Raw genomic sequence first — 24,405 nt, forward strand, 5'->3', positions numbered from 1 at the left:
GGCCGTTACGCACGAGGAATATAATATATAAATATACGTGGGCGTAGCCCATATCACGATATCGCTAGTCATACAATCCTATACTGTCGTCACAGACGGTTCCTATAATATATAATGCATGTAGGCGTGGCCTCGATTTAAATATATAAATATGCAAGAAAAACAAAAAAAAGATTTTTTCTGGATTCGTGATCATCTACGAAATAAGCGGTTAAATGGTCAAAGACTTGAAGAGCTAAAAAAAATTGCAGCAAAAAAATCATTTCGCGCCATTTGCTGTTGCTTCGTTCCTTTCCCATAATTCGAGGCCCGGCTCGTGTTTCGGCTCGCAAGTGTATACGCAGCATAAAATTCTTTTTGGAAGTCGATTTCATCCCCATGAAAACTAGGATAAAAAGTCGCTTCTAACCGAAAAAAGTTTGGGAGCTACATATTTTGTGATCATATTATAATCTTTAATGTACACGCGCCCACATGAGACATATATAATATACCACATTCCTAATATATAACAAGCTTTTGAGGAAGTCCCATAACGCTATGAAACGTGATTCGTTAAGCACATTCAAGTTAATTAAAATATTCTTCACCATCATAATCCATTCCATTCGTGCTGGAAGGCGTTCCAGTGGGCTTAATACGTTCATACGGGTGTAATATTATGTGAGGAAGGAAATGGAGAATTTAGATTACGACTGCGAAAACAAATGGACGACGTTAGCAATCAAAGCACAAACTGATAGTGACGCGTGTAACAGCTAAATTCACGATTTTTAAAAATGCGGAGGTGTAGGTGTATGCGCCATATATACTTAAATGCGTATTGTCAGTAATAAGTAAACCATACACAGAACAAGTATCGCAGTGGTATTCACCGAATTCAGTGACAGTTTTCCTAGAGAAAATAAAAATAAATTAATTAAGAAACCAAATTTAAGTAAAAGTACATATTGCGAAATCCAAGATTAAATCGAAGATCTAAATAATTGTAAAAATGCAAAAAATACAGCCCAGCTTCTGGTAGCCCAAACTTAAACTTAAATAAATTATAGTGGAATAACTTTTAATGAGTATTATAAAACCTCAAATCGTAGTATTAACTCATTGAAGGCAATATTAACGACTCTCAAAAGACAGTTAAGAAACAGAAAAATATTCTATCGCATCTACGAATTGAACCCAGGCTCAGGACCTTTTCTATTACTGAATCATTTTCTGTCTTTTCTGTTTCACATCTACCGTATGAGAGTAGTCTACAACCCAAAAATGTGTATATTCTTGGTATACCTTATATTGTAGGTACATAATAGGCATTAACTTCGTTTGACAAACGGAGTCTAGAAACATTCAATTTCAAGCATAAAACTGGTTTATATTTATTTTGTAAATAATTTTATAAGAAAGCAAAAAAGTTTATCAAGTGAAACTGTCACAGATAATCTAAGGTATAATACTGTATTTTTAAAAGTTGTTTCCTTTACGCGTTCATACATTTCCATTGAAAAAAAAAAATTTTAGTAGTTTACATTTATATTTTTTATTGAGTAATTTATTTTTTTATTTGTATTCTACTCAAGCGAAACCTTAGGAAAACCTTCAATTTATCTAAAGAATATTTTTTGGTATTCATAATGTACACCAAATTCGATATAAAGATTAATCAAAATAGTGATTTAGCATTAAGCTTCGTCTTAAATGATTAAATATGTAATTTATTTATCTAGAAATTGTAAACAGAAAATCAGAGCTGCACAAATTTCGAGACGCCAGAACTTACCGTTAGAGAGTTTTATCAGCCTCAGTAAACAGATGTTTAGTTCATGGACAGCATTTTAGTTCTTTCGGATAAAATAATGGATTTCACAGTCCGTTTACGTGAATTTGGTCACTAGTGTGTTTAAAACATTTAAAATGCAGTTTAAAATAAAACAAAATATGTAAAGATGTGGAGAAAGCAAGCATCGTATACAGTGGCTGTGGCGTTTATCTTATCTTCAACTCTGAAACTCTTGTTATTATTTCTTATGATATCCTGTGAATAAAATAATATCTTAAAATGGCCTGTAAATAATATCCAGCAGCAGTCTGTCTGGCCTGCCGGATACAATCTATCCGCCACGGGTCATGTCTCGATCACAATCACCGTCCATTAGGGCCCGTTCCCACTTCCGTTTTCAAATCGGAGGCGGGTCTCGTTTTAAAAACGGATGGCCAATGGCCCTGTTCACACTTCCGTTTTAAAAACGAATCCGTTTTAAAAACGGACCATACTCTACGAAAAAAAATTATTGTCGATTCAACAAAAACATGTTATTTGCTCATTCTTCAGTAATGGTGCGCAATGGACGACGATTAAGCTCTTGTTGTCATGTTGTACTTATTAAAAAGAAGGAAAAAAGTGAAAAGAAAATTTTGGGTACACCCAATCATAGCCGAATGATTTTCTGTAGGAATTTTCCAAGTATTAATTGGTGAGTTGAGAAGTGATGAACTAAAGTTCTGTAATTATTTTAGAATAATAATGATTGGATTATTTATATAGCGCCGTTTTCACCATGAAAAATCACCTCAAGGGCGCTTAATGGCTTAAGAGAATGTCTTGAATCACTTCCTTTAACCATCTACTGGAATGAGTTTCAGAGAGCTTAACATATCAAAATACAAAATTGAGAAAGTGCATTTGTCCTGAAGAAAGGCTATCGATATTTTAAAGTAAGAAAACAATAAACACTCAAATATTTTTTATTATGTGTTTATTTAACTAATACGCTCTTCCGTGCATCTCGTTAAAGCTTTAAAATTAAAAAAAAGTTAACTTAAAAAAATAAAAATAAAAATTTTGATGTACAAAAGTTGTGTACACCAAGTGTTTTGTTTTTATTTAGTTAAAGATAAAATATTACCATACTCTTTCTTCGACCAGTGGTATTAAATTTTCGGGATTTATTTCCTTATCCATTATTGTAGTTTTGATTTATTTACTTAACAAAATAACCAAATACAAGCACGCAGCGTGCCTGCTTCCTTGCGACAGGGAGCGGGCGGGGAGGGGTTGGGGTTTGGCGGGGACTCTGCCGGAACGACTGGACGACAAGTGTGAACAGCTCCATACAACACTATGAGCGAGCGTGTTCCGACACGATTTGAAAACGGACGCGCTGCGTAGGCGAGCCATCCGACAAAAAATGTCGGATCCGTTTTCAAATCGTGTCGGACAAGTGTGAACAGCTCCATACATCCACTACAGCCACTAGGGCATCCGTTTTGAAAACGGGACCCGCCCCCGATTTGAAAACGGAAGTGGGAACGGGCCCTTACTTGCGAGATAATAGTATGGGCTATGAAATATACAGGGTGTATCGGCACTAACCCGACAAACTTTAACCAGCTATTCCTTAGCACATTTGGAGTAAAAAATGTTATGTACACTTTGCTGTCCGGTAACATTTTTTTTCTTTTAAAAACAAAAAATAAATAAAATTTCCACACTCCGCTACTGCCCACAGTATAGGGGTAAAATAATTGGCAACGCCGCGCTACTGTCATCTCTTTCACACATATTCTGTCTCAAGTCCCGTGTGGTTCCCGCCACCCCGTCTCGTATCAGTGGTCAGTGCTGTTTTGGGAGTTCGCATGTCATCAAGTTTCTAGTTTCGTTTTTGTTTTGTTATCTAAGTTTTTACTGTTGAAATATGCCCCTCAATTATCCACCTGCCGAGCAAGCAGATATTGTTTTTGTTTATGGATTTTGCAATGGAAATTCACGAGCAGCCGTAAGGGAGTATCGCATGAGGTTTCCTGGAAGACGCGTCCCACACCATGCTACCTTTGTCCAGGTTTGTACCCTATCAATTGTTTATTGAAACTATTTACATTCATTGATAATGCCAAAAAGCGCTTTTGAAATTTAAACTGGGAACATTAAAAACATAACAAGGGGCCACCAACTTTAAAAATGTAAATTGTACTTTAGGTGATTTGTGTTCAGTGGTCACTAAACGGCGTTTTAAAAAGTTAATTAATTTTAATCTCTAATAAATGCATCATTCACTGCAATTGAATTCACTCCCTTTCTCACCATGGGATTATTTAAATTACTTGAATTCAATTTCACCCCTGTGAATCCAAGATATCAACCGTACCTAGTTAAGAAAATTATAATTTAAAACACTTTGTTATACATTTTACTATAAAAAAATGAAATAAATGAAGAGAAAACGTAAGTTTTCTGATATGTGCCTAAAATAAGTGTTCTTTAAAAATAAAATGAGTGAAAAAGCCCGCGATTGTTTATTTGACATTATTACTGAGCTGAATAATAAAAGCAGTTGTTATTTGTTGTTTTGTTTCAGATGTATCAACAATTGCGTGACTGTGGCATCGGACGGATTGAAGGCGCCGGCGGAGGACACAACATCGTTCCTGTGGCAGTTGAGGAGAGAATCCTGAACTTAATTACCGAAGACCCCACGCTGTCCGTGCGTCGGGTCGCTCTGATGATAGGACACAGGGAACACATGGCGGTATGGAGAGTTCTGAAGAAGCACGGGCTCAAACCTTTTCACTATAGGCGCTGCCAAGGCCTCATGGAGAATGACCACTTTTCCAGAGTCGTGTACTGCAGAAGAATGCTGCATAATGTCATAAGAGATGCAGACTTCATGAAAAACATATTGTTTACCGACGAAGCACAGTTCACTAAAACAGGAGTGCTAAATGTGCACAACTTGCACCATTGGGCTGAACAAAACCCCAAGCTTGTTCGGGAGTCGTCGAGCCAGGACAGATTTTCCATCAACATGTGGGCAGGAATCCTGGGAAATCAAATACTCGGTCCAATCGAGTTGCCTCCCAGACTAAATGGACCGATGTATTTGGAGTTCTTACAAGTGCAACTGGGCGAGATTCTGGAAGATGTGAACCTCGAATTACTACGGAGAATGTGGTTCCAGCACGATGGAGCCCCACCACACTATTCGATTGCCGTGCGGAACTACTTGGATGTCGAGTTTCCTGGTCGTTGGATAGGCCGTGGAAGTCCGGCCATTGCTTGGCCACCAAGATCACCCGACCTGACCCCCCTGGATTACTACCTGTGGGGGGCTCTCAAGGAAAAAGTGTATGCTAAGCCAATAGCCTCAAGAGAGCAACTGCTCGAACGAGTGATGGAAGCCGCTGCAGAAATTAAAGCAAATCCTGCAAACTTAAATAATCAAAATATAACAAGACTACACGCTTGCATCGAAAATAATGGTAGTCACTTCGAACAAATGCTCCAATAAAAAAATTAACATAAACTACATGTCCGCATTTTCATTTATTATTTATTGGTAAAATTCTCACAATGTCATTCATTTACACATCAATATTACCTACATATCAATATTTAATAAAATCTGTAGAAGAGTATGCCCGTCGGCATTCAACAAGTTTTTCGACAAGTGTGTCGAAAAGCGTCTTCTCTCTTTCCTACACACTAAATATTAATGGTTAAAAATGAGACGACTGATGCTTGTAAGCGCGCCAATACGTAAAAACAACGAAACTCGAATAAGAATTGCCAGGTGGGTTTTTTAATCGCTTTAATCTGACTTTAAACAATAATTAAACACGTAAAAATTATTTAATATAATATTACAGTACAGTACTTTGAACCTTCGCAATAAATTTATTTGATTTTAAGTTTAGTTTGTAGAACTCCATTTCAATTTAGAGATTTTTTTTATTTTAACAGTCTTATTAAAAAATTTATAAAAACAGTGTGTTTATAAACAAGTTCTGCTAGTTGTAATTATTATTACGCGTGACAGCTGTTTCACCTTCTGACGGCATTATCAAACTTTGGTAAAGCCACTTACAGACGACGTAAGTGATAACTTTCTTTTTTTATTATTCTGGCTTTATTGATTTCCGAGTAAATTGTCGTAAATTATTATTTGCTAATCCCAATATTATTTGCTAATGCTAATAATTAAGTGAAATTTTAAACAATGCAATAATAGGATTATTGCATTGTTAATTTCACTTAATGTCGTTGGTATTTCCAACTGATGACTCAGGGGTTTATTTCCCTGAATAATTAAGTATTTTGGGGTCTAATTATTATGCATTTCATTACATCCGATAATTTAAACAATTTTTATGTTGAATTGGGGTAAGTTTTATGGCTAAGGGAAGGAGTGGAAGGTGAGGAAGTACCTGGATATTCAGATCTGGTCACCAAATACGGCTAGTCATTTCAAGCAACGTTTAAATTCTAAACCTGGATATTCAGATCTGGTCACCAAATACGGCTAGTCATTTCAAGCAACGTTTAAATTCTGAACCTGGATATTCAGATCTGGTCACCAAATACGGCTAGTCATTTCAAGTAACGTTTAAATTCTAAACCTGGATATTCAGATCTGGTCACCAAATACGGCTAGTCATTTCAAGCAACGTTTAAATTCTGAACCTGGATATTCAGATCTGGTCACCAAATACGGCTAGTCATTTCAAGCAACGTTTAAATTCTAAACCTGGATATTCAGATCTGGTCACCAAATACGGCTAGTCATTTCAAGCAACGTTTAAATTCTGAACCTGGATATTCAGATCTGGTCACCAAATACGGCTAGTCATTTCAAGCAACGTTTAAATTCTAAACCTGGATATTCAGATCTGGTCACCAAATACGGCTAGTCATTTCAAGCAACGTTTAAATTCTGAACCTGGATATTCAGATCTGGTCACCAAATACGGCTAGTCATTTCAAGCAACGTTTAAATTCTGAATTAATTAATCAATTACGAAAAAGCGTGGGGTTAAGAATATTTTTTTTAAATTATAGTTGTAATTTATTGTCGATTTTTTAAAAAAATTGCGATATTTTAAATAAAATTTAATAATTATTGTTTAAATAAATTAGCAATCTGGCAGCATTCATTTGCAGGTGGTCAATCCAATGCAGTCATGACGTTTGTGTGAGTGCTTTCCTTTGTCTCAGTGTGTTGCGCAGCAGTTTTATATGAACCGTTTTTTGATTCATCGGGATTGTTTTTAAAACTATACATTCTTTGTACCTTCAAATTAGTGGAAATAAACTTAAGTGTGTCAAGCTGCTCGTTATATTCCGGTAATTCTGGAAGGCTTTTAACATAAGCAATAATATTCATAAATCACATTCCGCGAAGTTGTAAATAACTAAATTTATTAAAAAATATACGTTGTAGGATAGCCTAGCAAGTAACATTTTGACAGAGCACTTACGGTGATTTAAAAAACAACGGCGCTGTTCAAATAATCCAATTATTATTATTGATAAGTACCTAAGTGAGGAAAATTGTTTTTAAAAGTGCTCAGAATTATTGGACTTCGATTATAAATTCAGGAAATCTACTAATTAGTTTCTTAGTTTCAAAATTAGACTATTTAATACGTGAAACGCGTAAGAGGTGAAACCAAAGCATTCCAGAGGTGAAACAATTTAGATACAAAAATAAAACTGATGTGTACAATACAAGAAGACAATCAGTGATTCGCATACGAAAAATGTGAATAATCATTATTGTTAAATAAAATATTTCTTTTCTGGTACTGGATTATGTAATACGGGCTTCGTTCGCAGCAACACGCGAGAGTTGCGATGTTGCTTTCAAATTTTGACAAAGGATAAAACAGTGGTGACATGTGGTGAAAATATGTTTAATTAATTTTTTATTAAAAAAAAACGTTACCGGACAGCAAAGTGCACATAACATTTTTTACTCCAAATGTGCTAAGGAATAGCTGGTTAAAGTTTGTCGGGTTAGTGCCGATACACCCTGTATAGATACCGAAAAATAACATTATTTTATGCGCAAATTGTTAGTCCCTAAGAATCACACACCTAATTCTACATTTACGAGTATATATGTATATGTATATTATTTTTAAATATAGGTTACAAATGGTTACTATCCAAGTTTCAACAAACATGGCATCTAGCGAGCTTATGGCATGGTCTGTCACAGGCATAATGTTTCGAAGATTTCTGTATAATACAGCGTTTTCCAATAAGAGGTGTTATTTTGATATTCAAAGAGCTATCGAGAGATGATTAATGATTTTTTATGGCCGGAATTGGATGGTATTGATCTGTACAACGTTTAGTTTCAACAAGACGGCGCTATCTTTTACGGGAAAAGTTTCCGGACCGTGTTATATCTCGAAGAGGTGATCACAATTGGCCACCGAGATCTTGTGATTTAACACCTTGCGACTTCTTCCTTTGGGGCCACGTGAAAGAGAAGGTTTACGCCAACAGCCCAGCGTCGATTCAAGACCTCAAAGATGGAATTCGTGAGGCTATCGAGGACATAAGGCAGCCACTTTGCGATTTGGTTATGGAAAATTTCATGAAAAGGATATGGTCCTGTAGGCGTGGTCGTGGTGGTCATTTGACTGGTGTTATTTTTCACTATTAACGGCACACCTTCTTCTTGACAATAAAATAAACATTAGATCATTTATACTAAAAAATGGCATTTTTCTTTGAATATCAAAATAACACCTCTTATTGGAAAACCCTGTAGTTAAGACGAGATAATAACCTAAAATAAAGTCCAAATCTTAATGACGTACGTGAAGAAGCCAAGTATAAAAATATGCTTTGCGCGGCCCTAGTATATTGGACAGACCTGCGGATGAATTTTCCCTATCGAATCTCTAAAATAAAGTGGGAATCTTAAAGACATATAAGTGATGAAGTCGTTTAAAACAATATTCGATCTTTCCGTGAGGTTTATTTTAATTATTTCTGATGAACGTATTACTAAAATGTTTCTAGAGGGATCCCTCGGGAGGTTATGAATTCACCGTCTAGAAAAATAAAATCTGGTGCCTACCGCTAATTTTATAGTTCAAAAACGTTTTATAAGATTTAAAAAAGTTTTACTTGAAATATTTTAATGCAAAGGTACTGTTTTTACTAATCTATACATTCTTAGGGATCGCCCTAAAAAATACTTACTATCCTCACGAATTCGTCGGAATTAATTAAAATGTGTGCGTCGAGCAAACCCCCGTTATTTGTCTTATGTCGCCTTAACATTAGTGAATAATAATAACATAGTATTTATATAGCGCAGTTTTGTGTTGTTTCACTTCAAGTGCGCAATTCGAAAATATTAGCAAAGCTAAGCCGCTAAAAGTTCTGTCTTTCGTGGTAGGGAAAAGGACCGAAGAATATAATTATTATCTTCTTACAAATTTATGGTTTGTCCATTCCTTTCCCTATTATATAAGGTGGAAAGCAACGAATTGTATCCCTCTAGTATCTGTAAAATGAGACAAAACTAAATGAATGATCCTCCAAATAAAAAAAAAACAACTCCCATTAGTAACAGTACTTCTACATAAATGTTTAAAACCGAATTAATTAGTGCGGTAAGAGTTTTTTGTCATCCTCGATGTGTTTTTTGTCATCCTCGATATAAAACGACCAATGAATAAATCTGATACAACATTTTTCAATACCTACTAGAATTACTTACAATACTCTTGAAGTGAGCTTTGACTTGGCTCAACCAGAGCGAAGGCCCCTTATTTGAATTCTTTAGAATTCAGATCAATAGTCAATAGAATAATGAACGAGGAATAAGAGAACCGTAAGAATCGATTTAAATCTTTGTAATTTGAATACGTATATAAATAAATATACCATGTTCAATGCATTCAAAGCTATTTTACACTCCTAGATAAAAGCGACAACTAAAAACAAGCCTAGCAACTATGCATTGTTCAGAGTTCAGACTATATGAGAGGAAATCAGAATTTAAGGAGTTTAATTAAACCAACGAAGAAGAAAAGGAATGCCACAGCACAGTTACAAAAAAAAATAACACCATAAAATAATCAATGTTCTGTAGGGCACAGAAGAGAGTTTCCACTGAGGTTAAATTAGAATGGTTCGTCATTGTTTTCTCTAATATTCTGTGGTTATTTCTTCAACCCCTTGATAGCTTATCCATAGGATAACTGCTATTAATTAAATAAACTAGTAAATACTCGTAAGAGGAAGAAAACTCGGCTAACTTATTCAATATATAGCCACTGTTCATAGGTTCAAGTACCGAATAGTAAACTCAGACTTTATAAATAAATATAACGAAATTCGTAAATAAAAAATTTACGTTATCCGAAGGATACGCTATCAGGAGGATGGTGAAATAACCCCTGTACATGCCAGGGAAGACTGGACACTAAATAAATTTTGAAATGTAGATATGCAGGCATATTACCAAAACACAATTATCGGTTCATCGAGGTTAGGGGACAGATAACAACAATGATCAACACATTTTGAACTGCTGTTTTTTTTATACATCTTTATTTAATTACTTGGGTGATTTACTGTGCTTGTGTCGCTAGGCAAACCTGTGTTGGCGGGCACACACAATATTACAATTAAAATAAAAGACAATCAACATCGTACTATTGGTCATATCCATAAGGAGATTTAAAAAAAATCTTTGACGGTTGATCTCTCTTGGTTGGTGATCCAAGACTCGGTTTCCAGTTTATATTCAGCATAATTTGTGTTTTGTTTAATGGCCAGCGTATTATTTGGTGCCGTTTATTTAACTTTGTTGCTAAGTATATCAAGTTTCTATGGTCAAATGTTGTTTTAGCGAAAGAGATAAGTAAGAGATTCTGCCCCATGTTTTGGCGTATAGTTGTCTAGTATCCAAAATACACATTCTCCTAAATATTTCGTCCAAATTGCTGGTAATCGGAAATTTTAGAATAATTTTTATAATTAATTTCTGAGCTTTAAATATGAGATTAATGGCGGCAGCAGAGGTAGGTCCTCCCCAGGCTGTCAAACCGCATTTGATTAAAATCGAAATCAAAATAGTTTGAATTGATTTAAGTAAAGAAGGTTTCGTCTAAAGAAGTCTATGGATTTTGTAAGTTTGTTTTCTGTAGTGATATTAGTGCATATTAGTGGTGTGTGAACAGAAACAAAAATGGACTTTGTTTTTGAAATCAAGGTCCAAAATGTGTATAAGATCAGGTGTCATTTCTAATACACCGAAATTTAAAAAAAAAATGTTGGTTAGTGTAATCTAGGGGAAGATTGATGCAAACGCGAGGCAGTGGAAAATATCTGCGACACATGCACGAAGAGTCGTTCCGGACTGAAATCTGCTGGGGGTTACCGACAGAAGAAATTTTAAGATGTAATAATAGAGGAACGGAAGGAATTGGTATTTCAAACAACACTCGCGACAGAATAGTGAATAGGTAGCACACTATGATTACCTCGTATTACTGAATGTCAGTGAAATTAAAGCGACGAGCAGGAATCGAAGCTTCGAGGGGAGTAGACGCGCTTATTTATTCATCAACTAGCCCAAGTTCCGCCTCATGATTGTAAGTCAGCACTTACGATAATCTATTTCGAGCGAGAGTCGAGGCGGCTTAGCGAGGTACACACTACCTACCTAGCACGGCACATCGTGGGTCGTTCTCGTTAAGGTTAATAATGATATTATTAATAACAACAAAGCATCCAGATACACAATGCTGGCGGTCCAGCGAGGCGAGCTGACGTCGGAATACATAACGTCATACTGCACATTAGCAGACACCGTTGAATTGAAATTTATCTGTGTGTAACGACGCAGGAATGCGCACTGTCGTCTTCAAATAAAGAAATCATTTAGAGCCAGCGTATTTAATAAAAGCTGGTATGAAACCGATATTATGATTTAAAACTATAATTAAACGGTTTATTGGAATCGGATCGGACATTAATACGTCCAAGGATTCATTCAATTGCTGGCATAATAATTATATTTGGATTAATCACCTGAAGGGGCGCTGTAAAAATATAATATATATTTTTACTAACAATAGACTAGACAAACTGTTACCAAACTGGCCGAGAATCAGTGATTCCGTAATGTAGTTCAAATTTGATATGGTTAAAATTCTCAAATGCGTTAGGTACAATGATTTACGGTAAGTACACAGAGAAAAATGAGTATTGCGAGTCTCTTAAAATTATCGGTAATTCTGTTAAAAATGGGATTGCAGGCCGTTTGCTGGTAAACTTTTAATAAACTCCCAATCTATCTGAACACGTGCATTTGCCTTATAATAATAAATAGTGACGAAATGCGTAAATATTAGAATATTCATGAACATGTGATCTGACATCATCAGGAAACCTATTAATTAATTCGTTAACCGGATTACGAATAAATCTAAGAGATTCTTAATAAATTTGCAATACTCATTTTTCTCTGTGTGAAAAAACCTTTTTAACCTATAATTTAATTCACAGTAAAGTTGGTGGAAATAAATAATTCAAAAGAATTCTTTAATTCAATATTCATTCAAGCAACAAGCAGCTTTTCCGATTGGAATCGGTCAACGGCGAAAAAATGGCCCAGGAATGCTGTTGTTTTTACCGTATTTTACACTAAAACAGCGAGCGTACTATCATTTGAGATAACAATGAAAAAGCAATTTATTTACGCTATCAAGGTATAGACGTATTGCATCATGCATGTTACACAATGTTGTGTTCTCAATAGGCTGAACGAACAAACTCTATACATTTTTAAAACATTCCACTCTAAATTTGCTTTGCACTCGTCATGACTATTTTTAGGTGAATACTGCACAAGAGCCCCAAATGTTCCTGGAGTCCGTGGAACTATGATATCCCGTGGGGGTATGTTGTGAGGTTGAAAGTAGTGTGGAAGAGAAGGTGGAGAAGTACCTGGCTATTCAGAACTGGTCACCAAACACGGCTAAACCGATTTCAAGTAAAATTATCGTTGTTTAGCAATCACATTATGATGCAGCTGATTGCAAGCAATGTTTAAAGTTAATCTATATGAATTCATAGGAAGCAATAATTTAGTGGTAATACATTATTATAATACTAGTGAAGACCCGCGAAAAATCACTGGAAATTATAATTTAAATTTTTGAAAAGACAACTAAAATAATTTTCTGTTCAAATAGTATATTATAGGTACGTACTTTATAGCTTATTTGTTCAAATGAAAAGTTCAATTTTGAAAATGACACTCAAATTTAAAGTTAATTCGAGTAATATTTAGAGGTCATTGAACCGCAGTTACAGACAATCCCATTGTATTGAATATACATATTTTGAAACAACATGAAAATACTGTCCCAGAGCTAGAATTTTTTAAAAAAATATTTTTTTAATTTGTACTCTGTATACCTAGCATGATAGATATATAAACCAACTGGTCTCGGTTCAGCCTGAACCTTCACCAAGATAGTATTTAAGGTAAGTATTTATTGAATTAAATGACGTCAATAAATTACATCTACATGACTTGATATTAGTGGTGGATACTCGCCGCCCTGGTTAAAGACCACCAACTTTGAAAAGCTTCCCCCACTCTCCCACAACATTCCCCAAGATTTGCTTCGAATTTCCGACATTAAATAATTAGAGGACTTATTATATGGCGAAACCCTACCTTCCCCAGTGTCATTATTATATGGCGAAACCCTACTTTCCCTAGAGTCATTATTATATGGCAAAACCTTACCTTCCCCAGTGTCATTATTATACGGCGAAACCCTACCTTCCCTAGTGTCATTATTATATGACGAAACCCTGCCTTCCCCAGTGTCATTATTATATGGCGAAACCCTACCTTCCCTAGTGTCATTATTATATGGCGAAACCCTGCCTTCCCTAGTGTCATTATTATATGACGAAACCCTACCTTCCCCAGTGTCATTATTATATGGCGAAATCCTACCTTCCCTAGTGTCATTATTATATGGCGAAACAATACCTTCCCTAGTGTCATTATTATATGGCGAAACCGTACCTTCCCCAGTGTCATTATTATATGGCGAAACCCTACTTTCCCTAGAGTCATTATTATATGGCGAATCCCTACCTTCCCCAGTGTCATTATTGTCCTTTAGGACCTACATATCCAAATCTGTAAAAAACAGTAAAAACTGTAGAACGGTGACTTCTGGCATCGTGACATTTGCAAAGCTTTGTCAACTATATGTCATTCTTCAGTTCGCAGATTCAACCCAACATTTAAAAATATCCATTTAAGTTTATTTGAATTAACTTAAATTTTTATATGGGTATAACTTTAATATACCTTCATCTTGCAGTCGGTGGCGTATGCTGATGATAACGTTGCAGACATAAATAAGTTGAATTACTCAATAAACACTGGTAAAATAATACAATTCACTATTGTATAACACTGACCCCGATTTGGCGGTCATCCAGAAATTCCAACAAAATATGTGCTCCGCTAAACGCTGTATAGAAAATCCATAGAAGTGTGATCAGTACAGATTTGAAAGAAAACTGTTTTCACCAATTTACACTCATCTCAGAGGTAAATGAAATTGATTAAAGAAGAAATTTGATATTTGAAAATTTTCATTAAATTTCAAGAAGTCGGATAAAATTGAACTTACTTCGGGCACACGGATAAATGCACAACATATTTATATTAATGACACATGTTTTTTAAACAAACACAACTAAATAAAATTTTTACAAAAAAAAACAAATTTCAACAAACTATCTACAAACTATTAATATATACCAGTTAGACAAGCGTACAAAAAACATAAAAAACTTCTATCGGTTTATCATCTCTTCAGTGATAAATTAGCACAATAAAACCGATTTTACGACCAAACTGTTAAGAAACATTGCCACATTGCTCATCGGTGCATTCGAAATATTTCGAACTTCGAATAGTTTACACAAAGCGTTAATCATTACTTTTGCACCAACATACATTTCGAACTGCACGGAGAAAAATGCTAATTTATCAAGCATCTCTTTAAATTATTGGTTATCCGGTTAAAAACAAGAGTGCAGGCCCTTAACGTATGAATTAATACGTCTCCTGATAAACTGTTAATATATAAAATCCGAATATGTTATTACGATATCATAATAACAAAAAGAAGGAACAAGCGTCATATATATCCTAATATTTTCGCATTTCGTCATTAAATATTATCAAGGCAAATGTAGGTGCATGAACACGTGTTCAGATATATTTGGAATTTATTAAAAGATTACAAGGAAACGGCCTACAATCCCGACTTTAACCGGATTACCAATAATTTTAGGAGATTCTTAATAAATTAGCAATACTCATTTTCTCGCCGTATTTATTGATTAATCGTTTACACAAACAGTTAATCATTTCTTATGCACCAATATACACTTCACGTAAAGTTTACACAAAGAGTCAATCGTTCATTCCTTTGGCACATAAATACATTTTAAAGTTCGAATATAATAATTAATTGGCATTGGAAATAAAGGGAACTAAATTCTTTGGCAAGCGTTTGACGAAGCTTCGGCATTTTTCAATTTTAACCCTCTTCTTGGCACCGATAGAATTAAGCATCACAAAAAATATTTTTTTACATATTTGAAGTCTGTTAGGCTTCAGATTCACAAAAACAAATGAAAAATATTTTTATTGTTTTTTATATAGTTTATTTGGAGTTGTATCCTATAGGATACATTGCCAGGTTGTTACAAATCAAAATTTAAAAAAAATTACTATGGAAAATGAAAAATTATGTCTTAAAAGCTAATTAAAACTATTATTTTGTGGGATATGATAGGAAGCAATTTCTCTTATCAGTAAAACAAAGCCTTAGGCCACATTTTATGCAAAATACAGACGTTTGTCCAGAATTGCATAGTCGGCATCTTCCTTTTTCTTTATGTTCCGGAAAATGTCCGGAAAAAAAAATAAAAAAGTTATCAAACCGGACTTCTCATCATCCGGCCTGGCTTTTACCGGATTCTTTATTTTGTTTGGTGGCGTTGTGATGTTTCCGATAGGACGGCCACGTATTTTGTTTTTGTAAAGCAGACCATTTGCAATTTAGACGAAAATCCTTCAAACATATTATTTTTTTGCTTCCTTCTTTTTGTAGGGCCACTTCACGCCGGTAAAGTAGCCATGCGTTGTTGATAGATATATCGAGTAATTGAGAAAATATCGCCATATACCAACGATGTGTGCGAAAAGTGCATCGGTACAAAGCTATCAGCATATCGGCTAAGTCGACACCACCCATATGGGCATTGTACTGCTTTATTATTTCGGGGCAGGTGACGTCAATTTTTTTTTGTCCTGTTTGCTATATCTTTGTATTGTAGATAATGGGTGTGAGTCTACAAATGAACTTCCAATAATGACAGCACGATTGTCAAACCAAGTGACTGCAGCCCACAGACATATGAATATTCATATGTCTATGCTGCAGCCAATTTTTTCTTCTCATCCGTCATTTGATGAAAAGCTCCTCTTCCAAGTCTCTTGAGTTGTTTATCAGGTTTAAGTTTACATCCTCGTAATCGATTTCGCCGCATGGTGCCCAGACCTAAAATTCCGTACCCATGACGAAGATGATGCAGAAGTTCAAAAGAGGTAAAAAAATTGTCAAAATATATAACAGAGCATGCCGCATTGGGAATAGACTTACTGAGAGTCAGAACGACTTTCGCCCCCATTCCAAGATTTTCTTCGTAGTTTGAAAATTCACAACCATGAAATGTTGCCTCTCCACCATACATCAAGAAATCATATACTATGCCCGAAACCCCCGATCGGACAAACATTTTAAAGCCCCATTTTTTTAGGTTTGCTCTTTATATATTGTCGCCGGGAACCTGCTCTTGTTCCTTTGAATGGTATCATCATTTCGTCGACAGAATTTTTTATCTCTTTTTCAATTTTTAAACAATTCTGCTTTACCAGTTCAAAAAGAGGCATTATTTTAAAATAAACATCCCCATCAACATCCTCATTGTCAACAAAATGAAGATATCTTCTGATGGACTGGTATCTTTTGAGTGGCATGATACTTGCTACTTGCTCAATTCGCATTTTTTCAGACCAATAATCAGTGTATGCTGGTAGTTTTATTAGGCCCATTAAAATTTCAATGGCCAGAAAGTCACATATCTCACTGTAGGAAGTATCAATGCATTTGCTTGATGATTGTGTGGAATACATATTGGTGTTACAAACTAAGGCGATTTTATCTTCTCTGGAGTTGTAAAATGATTGTCACATATGTCTACTTTTGACATAAAATCTTTCTCTTTCCAATCAAAGTTCATTTTTTCTTACGATTAACATGTCGACGTGTACGTAGTTCAGCGCTTGAGGTGTTTGCGGAAAGATCAGCAACATGAGCCATTGGTTCATTATCTTCCTCCAATGCATCATGAACAATTCCAAAGTTTGATGAGCGCACTGCAGATGAATCATCTTGTAGTTCATCATCTTCGTCACTTTCAATATCAGAATCTGCTCACGATATTGGTATTATAGTCAGCATTTCTTCAATTTCGCGAGGCTATGGAAAAATGAAAAAATCATAATATATAGATTTCAAAGGAGTTTACTACATAATACAATAAACAATAAATACTTGACATTGTACATAAGATAATATAAACTCTTAATAACTTGGCATTGTATCTCAGGGGATACACATTCAATCAAATGTAATTCACTGCAGACTTGGCGATGTATATCATAGGATACACACCATTTTGGAATGCAATATAAACAAGATTTGTCACATATGTTACTCAGTATATATTTTTTATTATTCTCTGAACCCTTATAAACACGAATTCATTCCTAAAGTAACTAAATATCTAATAATGCAAGTAATAAATAAAGATAACTTACAGACAAATTAGTTGTGCGTCTTCTGTTGGCAGCCATCTTGCAGCGGTATGAGTTTGAACTGTCACTGTTCTTCTTAATTAAACATAAGATGGCTCTAGTGGCACTGATTATCAAGTTGAGAACATGTTAAAGCAGATGTCATTAAAATCTGTTTTACCCATGTACCAGTTTAAGTGGGAAAAAATTATGAAAACTATGTATACTATAGGATACATTGCCAAGAAGAGGGTTAACAGCAGTTTTGAGCCCCTTAGAGATTTTATTTAAGTTGAAAACTGGCGGGTTTAATTTTAACAAATTGAAATACATGAAAGTAAAAAAGACAGATGTCGGCGAAAAAGATAAGCAGTCAATAATATACCTAAAAAATTACGTACCTTACTTAGACTAAGTATCAATTATTTAGAAATTTCAGGAGCGGAAAATCTGTTTCCTTTGAAGATGATATGGATTGATTCGTTTTAGAATATTAATATTTTTTGTAAATTTTTCTTACAGGGTCCTCTTGAAGACTTGAATGTGCCGTTAACCTCTTCGATTTTTTATAAAAATGAAGTTGTCATACCTGTAACAAGAGAAAATAATAATTAGAAAAACATTAAAAAATACTAAAGCATTGTATGTGGAAGGATTACGTGCAAGTGGGTGGACGAAAAAGTTGGGGCCGCCAAATCCACCTCGAATACTTGATATCATCTACATTATTGTATAATTTGGAGAAAGAAAATCCACCAAGTTGCACCTAATGGATTTGCATTGAATTCAGTCAGCTCTTTGTGAGATATTTACAAACATGAGAAATTAAAACATGTAAATCAATAGAGACATGTATTTTTGAATGAATAGCAAAGCTGCATTTTCGATTCAGTTCTTCGATTTCGTAGAATAAATCAAAACTGCATAAGCATGGTAAGAGTGATAGTGCTAATTTGACAAACAATTTAGTAATTCTGAGAAAAGAGAAAACTCAACAATAATAGAACGTCATCCACATTGGATTTCTCCACTTTATTAGGAACAGTTTAACGCGACAGTTTAAAAGGTAATTTCTAAACTAGAGTGTAAGCGCAACAATTGTGATTCTTATCTTGTATGACAGGAATACTTTATGTATAAACCAGTGCTTATGTATGAAAGTTGACAAATAATGCTAAGCAATTTGTATCTGCGTTACTAAGTAACTCGAATATGAAGGGTGGCGGGAAGTAATGGTCAATAGTTCATTTAGGTCGAAAATTAGAAAATTTTTAATTACATTCAGTGGTTGAGTGGGCATAGCGCTTGGGTCTCACACGAGCGTCGCGTGTTCGATTCCTCGGCTGGCTAAGTCCTCCATCACAACACAAGCAACATTTTCGGCTTTCTGTGATGGTAGTAGGAGATTTTCAAACATTGTTGGGTTATTCGTAACCCGGGAATGTTTGTCTTTCTTTTTAAAAGAGAAATTAAATCTTGTGCATTTTCAAGGAATTAACTCCTCAGGCTATTTTTTTTATTTGTTTTGGAAACAAACAGCTATTAACCCGTGGAGTCAATAATTACAAGAAATAACTACAATTGCGTATTATCTAAGGTGGATATATTCAGTTGCGTACTTACCAAATAATAATAATAAAGAGGACCATCCAAAAAAATAATATTTCTCTGATGGTTTGTGAATAATATTATGTCTCTATTGTTTATGTTTCTATTATGATTTTATTTATTTATACAACCTTTCTCCGTGGCTATAAATGTTTTGCTTTGTAAATTTTTCGTTTTATATAATCTTTTGTTTTATATAAAATTTTTGAATTCATATTCCTTTCTTATAAATTTAATTTACGTATTCCTTATAATGCCATCTCAGTAGATGTAAAGTCACAAGGAAGAAATCCATAATTGGTTTTATTTTGGCTATATAATACTTATGTACAAACTGAAATAAATGTAAACTGTCGATTTCCCGAAAATTAATAAATAAATAAATAATCCAAAACTTATTCCAGGCATCGCAAACATTAAAATCATCGCCAACTCAAAAAAAAAAAAAAAAAGTAGTTTCCAACTTTTGGCAGTAATCCCACAATATGGTCTCATAAAAATAGCTGTCTTCCTTACCTTCATAGTTAGAAATACGAACTGAACGGTATTAGAACGAGAAAGCACTAAGCTTTAAATATAGAAGTTAACCACAAAATAATAATTAAAATGTGCACCTCTTTGAAACCAAAGGATTCGACTGCAATTTGAGAAAAAATTATGAATCTTTTTGAAGGTTTTATTAATTATTTTTATATGAGAAGACAAAAAGTTAAGTTGTAGTACCTAATGTTTATGATCTATATGTATGTCTAATAAAATATGCATTTTTTCGATATGAGTATTTTTAGTTCAGTGTTTAGACGTAAAAACGCAAGGTGAGCCATTTTAAAACTTTATATGTTTGATTTCAAACATTATGTTTATTTGTAATAATAAAATTGGTAAGTATTTTAAAAATATGATTTGAGATTTTCACGGCCAAAAGTATTTTTGTTATTTGTTTTTGGGGTGGGGGTGTGGGTGACACCGGGCATTACTTTGGATTTGTTCCTGAAATCCTGGGGAGACCCAAAACTTACAGAGCACGGCTGATTACGGAGGCCATTGAAATACATAAAAATCCCGTAAACATTAATAGAGACGATGGAACTAAGCTCAATAGTTCTTGGTATCCGGTAATTGACGGATACACCAGAGCTAAACGAAGAAAACCACTTTAAATAAATAAAAAATAAAAAATAATTCGTTAATGTTAGCTCAGAGGGTTGGAGCTGGCAACACGGTATCACAACCTCATACATAAGCTCACATTTTTACACAACCTCAAATAACACATCTGCCCTGATGATGGACACTGCAATGCTGTCCGAAACGTTGGCTAAAGAAGGAGTTAGCGCAACACGGCATAACACCCCAAAAACAAATAACAAAAATGGTAAGTATTTTCATCATCTTTCAATAACAGTTTTTAGTTTTCGGATATCGACATCGACATTGTCATGACTTCCTGATAGTGTCTTTAAAAAATAGAATGGTCACTATGCCAGAGGCCTGACGCAACGTGAAGCAGGTTCCATCTATTCAAGATATTTAAGGACATTTACTTGGGAAAAATGATCACGTCCAGCCAATTTTGAAAAAAAAAGTTTTTCTACATTAATAAATATTGCAAAATTTTCGTTCTTTTGAATATGTTTTTCTGACGAACCGACGACTACTTTACATAATTTAAAAAAAATAATTTGAGTAAATATAAACTCTAAAAAATAATTGCACAAAACAGAAAAAAAGTGGCTGATCATTCGTTATACATATACCGTTACCCTTCATATTATGGAAAACCAACAATTCTTCAAGTAGTTGGAGAGTTAGTAGTATTTGGTCGTTACGGACAATATGGACCAAGTATTTAATGGGGCGGGTATTTATTATTTATAAAGCCCAGTGAAGTAGGATACAATTACCGCTGGCTATTTATAAACAAAGTGTTGGACAACTAATTGTTCAAATGGACATGATATTCTTTGATGTTTTGCACATTGAATTGTCCAAATGGACAAATTTTACGACATTTTGCAAACGATAAATAAATTTTTGCATGCATTATCTTTACAGGGATATTTGCTAAATTTGTCAAGGCGTAAAAAATCCGCATGCAGGGCCTAGTGTTAATTTATAAACCACAATATTGTATTTATAACTGGTTTCCAAAAAAATCAATACCACGTCTAAACCAACCGATTAATGCTTCCGGTCTTGTCACAATAAAATTTATACCATATCGGCATTTCGTATTTCTAGTTTACTTCTTTCTTCATCCACCACGAATATATCGAAGGAATAATACATATATATATATAATATATATAGGTACTCTAAGACTACAACTACGTAAAGGCCAACATACAATTTGCACTTCAGACAAACCTGTTCAGTGATGATTCTAATTTTCTATCCGGGCAGCAGAAACCACAGGTATATAACTACGATACGAGTTTGTTATCGGTGAGAGCATTCTCACGTCTGCAGAAAAAACACTGATAAACATAAATTAGCTGAACTTATGTACGCATTACGGGGTGCACTCGTGCGTTTGACGTAAAACAAATTATCGAGTACAATGGGGAATAAATAAAACCGTGTGAAATTTACAGCAGGAGACAATTAATAGTCATGTTGTGGTAAATTATTATACAAACTGGTGTAGCCAGTAAATACTAGATGGACAAAGGGCACTCATCGAAATAACTAAATAATGAAATGCAGTCTTGGTTCAAATGCGAAAAATATCTTATGGTACGAAGTTTGATATCAACGAGTACTTCAATAGGAATTAACTCATTCATTTGAATGTATGAAAGCAATTCGTGAACAGAGTCATTATTAAGATTTGTAATTAGCCAGAGTGTATTTATGGAATTCCCTGGAGATGATAGCCGAACAAAAATATGGTTAAATGGAAAATATCTCCCCGACGACAACCACGATGTAAAACATTTGTATTTAATGTATTTTTGCAGTAAAACACACATACTATGACATATGAATATTCATATCGCGAGATTAACTGATTCATGCCAGAATTTATGAATATCAAATTTTGTAAATTGCTAAGATCAACAACTAACCTTTTGAAGTAGGTCTCTTCATGCAACATTCCCTCTTCTAAAGTCATCCCTTGAACTCTTGTAAGATAATAATTTTTCGTAAAACGCGCGATGTCAAAACTTGGCCTTGAAAAAGTCAATAATAAAAACACATTTTCTAGAACCAATGAAAAGCGCCTTTGAACTGAGTTAAACACTAAACGGTGCTTTATAAAATTGACCAATTAACATTTATTTATATTATAACTGTAAAAAGAACAATTTTATTTGAGAATTTGAAAAAATTAACAATTTTTAAACACATATCAAGTTGCACTCCTTACACTTAAATTAGTATTCTAGACCTAGTTACACTCCGCACACTAGAAGCGGCAAAGGAATACTTCATAAGTTAACACTCTGTATAGGTACTAGAGCTGATAACTTACACTCCGTACACTAGAAGTAGCAAAAAAAAACTTCTTCCTAAAATTAGTAGATACTTAGTATTCTAGACTTAGTAAGTTCACTCCGCACACTAGAAGCAGCAAAGGAACACTTCGTACTACAGCAAATGAGTTACACAGCGTATTCCAGACCTAATAAGTTACACTCCGTACACTAGAAGTAACAAAGAATCGCTTAAACTAGACTAGGTTACACTCCATATACTAGACCAAGTAAGTTGCACTCCATACACTAGACTTTATTACGCTTACACTGTACGCTACACTATGTACACTAGTTCTAAACCGTCTACCGACTTTAACAGTCTGCACTTATATGAATGCTCGTGTTGACGTGTTCACAGCTGAAGCTGTTATAATTACAAATATCAACAAAAGGTTGGACATTGTTCTGTAAAACACTAGATGTGTTCTTCGCTATAAATGTAACCCAATCGAAGAAAACCATTATTTGGATAAAATTTATTGATTTTAAATAAAATATCATGATTTAATTTTTGTTTGTTTGTTAATTAATACCTCCTATTTGAGAATATCTCGGTAATAACTGTTTAGGGAGGGAAATTTCGTATTTAATAATAACAGTTTATTACAAAATGTATGCAGGGGTAGTGCAATGCAATACATTCCATATCTTAAGATAACAAAAAAAATTAGACAAATAATAAGCAAAAAAATAATTAGACAAATAACAATACATAGATGTGTTCATAAAATAAAGAAAAAACAGAAAACCAAAGAAAAGTGTTTGGAAGGGCTTCCCAAAACCAGTAACAAAAATGTTAGTTTTTGTTTCGTACTGGGTTGGTTTTTTTTAACCTTTCTCTACCTGCCTTCTCCCACATGCCTCAATTGTTTCGAAACAAATTTTAAAGGGTAATTTTTGAGAAAAAATCACCTCAACGATACTTCACAATGTATCCAGAAATTATCTCTTAAGTACTCAGATTAAACGAAAAAGGGTTTAAATTTGTGGGATTAATTGTCAAGAATGCCGTTAAACATTTATTAAAGATATAAAATCATTTTTTTCTAGTTCTGATCATCGTTATAAGAATGTGTATTTTTATAATTTTCAATCAAAATTGTTGATTTTAAAAACGGTAAAATCGCACATTCCTAATAGGTTCGAACTGGCCACAGTAAAAAGCGCAAGTGACTGGTAAGACGCCTGTCATCGACGTTGGTCGGCGTGACGTCAACAACGCCATATTCAGGAACAAAAACAAACAACATCAAAAATGACACATTTTAAGCGTTATAGAAAATTTATTTAAAAAGGCAAAATTATGGTAATTGGTTTCTAAAATTCTTTTCGTCAATATTTATAAAGAGTGAAAATGTCCTATTTTTAATGCCACAGTTCCACTTGCCCCGAGCTGTTGGGACGCTTGTGCGGTAATCCGAATTTACGTATCATTATTTAACTTCACTTTTTGCGCCAAGTGTAAACTTGGCGTTACTTGGCTTTCTAAATCAAGTAAGAATTGTAGTCTTCTTTCAGGCTTACTGAAATACGATATATGTATTTCGAATAGCGCCAATCTCGTAGGTTCTATTTCAACGAGTTAATAGTATGTATCAATATAGTAT

The 24,405-nt window shown here is 34.3% G+C and overlaps 1 protein-coding gene across 2 annotated transcripts in view; it reads right to left on the minus strand.

The window, feature by feature from the left end:
- Window positions 1–24,405, minus strand: part of LOC149422630 (TBC1 domain family member 12-like) — a 141,919-nt gene that overhangs the window by 48,528 nt on the left and 68,986 nt on the right. Inside the window, exons 1-2 of one of the 2 annotated variants that reach the window (XM_089633427.1) lie at window positions 23,044–23,090; window positions 22,388–22,612 (exon numbers count right to left, since the gene is read on the minus strand). The exons of the other annotated variant lie outside the window; for it this stretch is intronic. Of the exons in view, the coding sequence (XP_089489553.1) occupies window positions 22,388–22,434 (47 nt within the window). The 5' untranslated portion in view covers window positions 22,435–22,612; window positions 23,044–23,090. Of the gene's footprint in view, window positions 1–22,387; window positions 22,613–23,043; window positions 23,091–24,405 lie in introns of those variants that run through there. 2 annotated transcript variants of the gene reach the window in all.

This window comes from Hesperophylax consimilis, chromosome 7 (genome assembly GCF_061612785.1).
Source record: "Hesperophylax consimilis isolate HC1 chromosome 7, BYU_Hcon_1.0, whole genome shotgun sequence".
Lineage (NCBI taxonomy): Eukaryota > Metazoa > Arthropoda > Insecta > Trichoptera > Limnephilidae > Hesperophylax > Hesperophylax consimilis.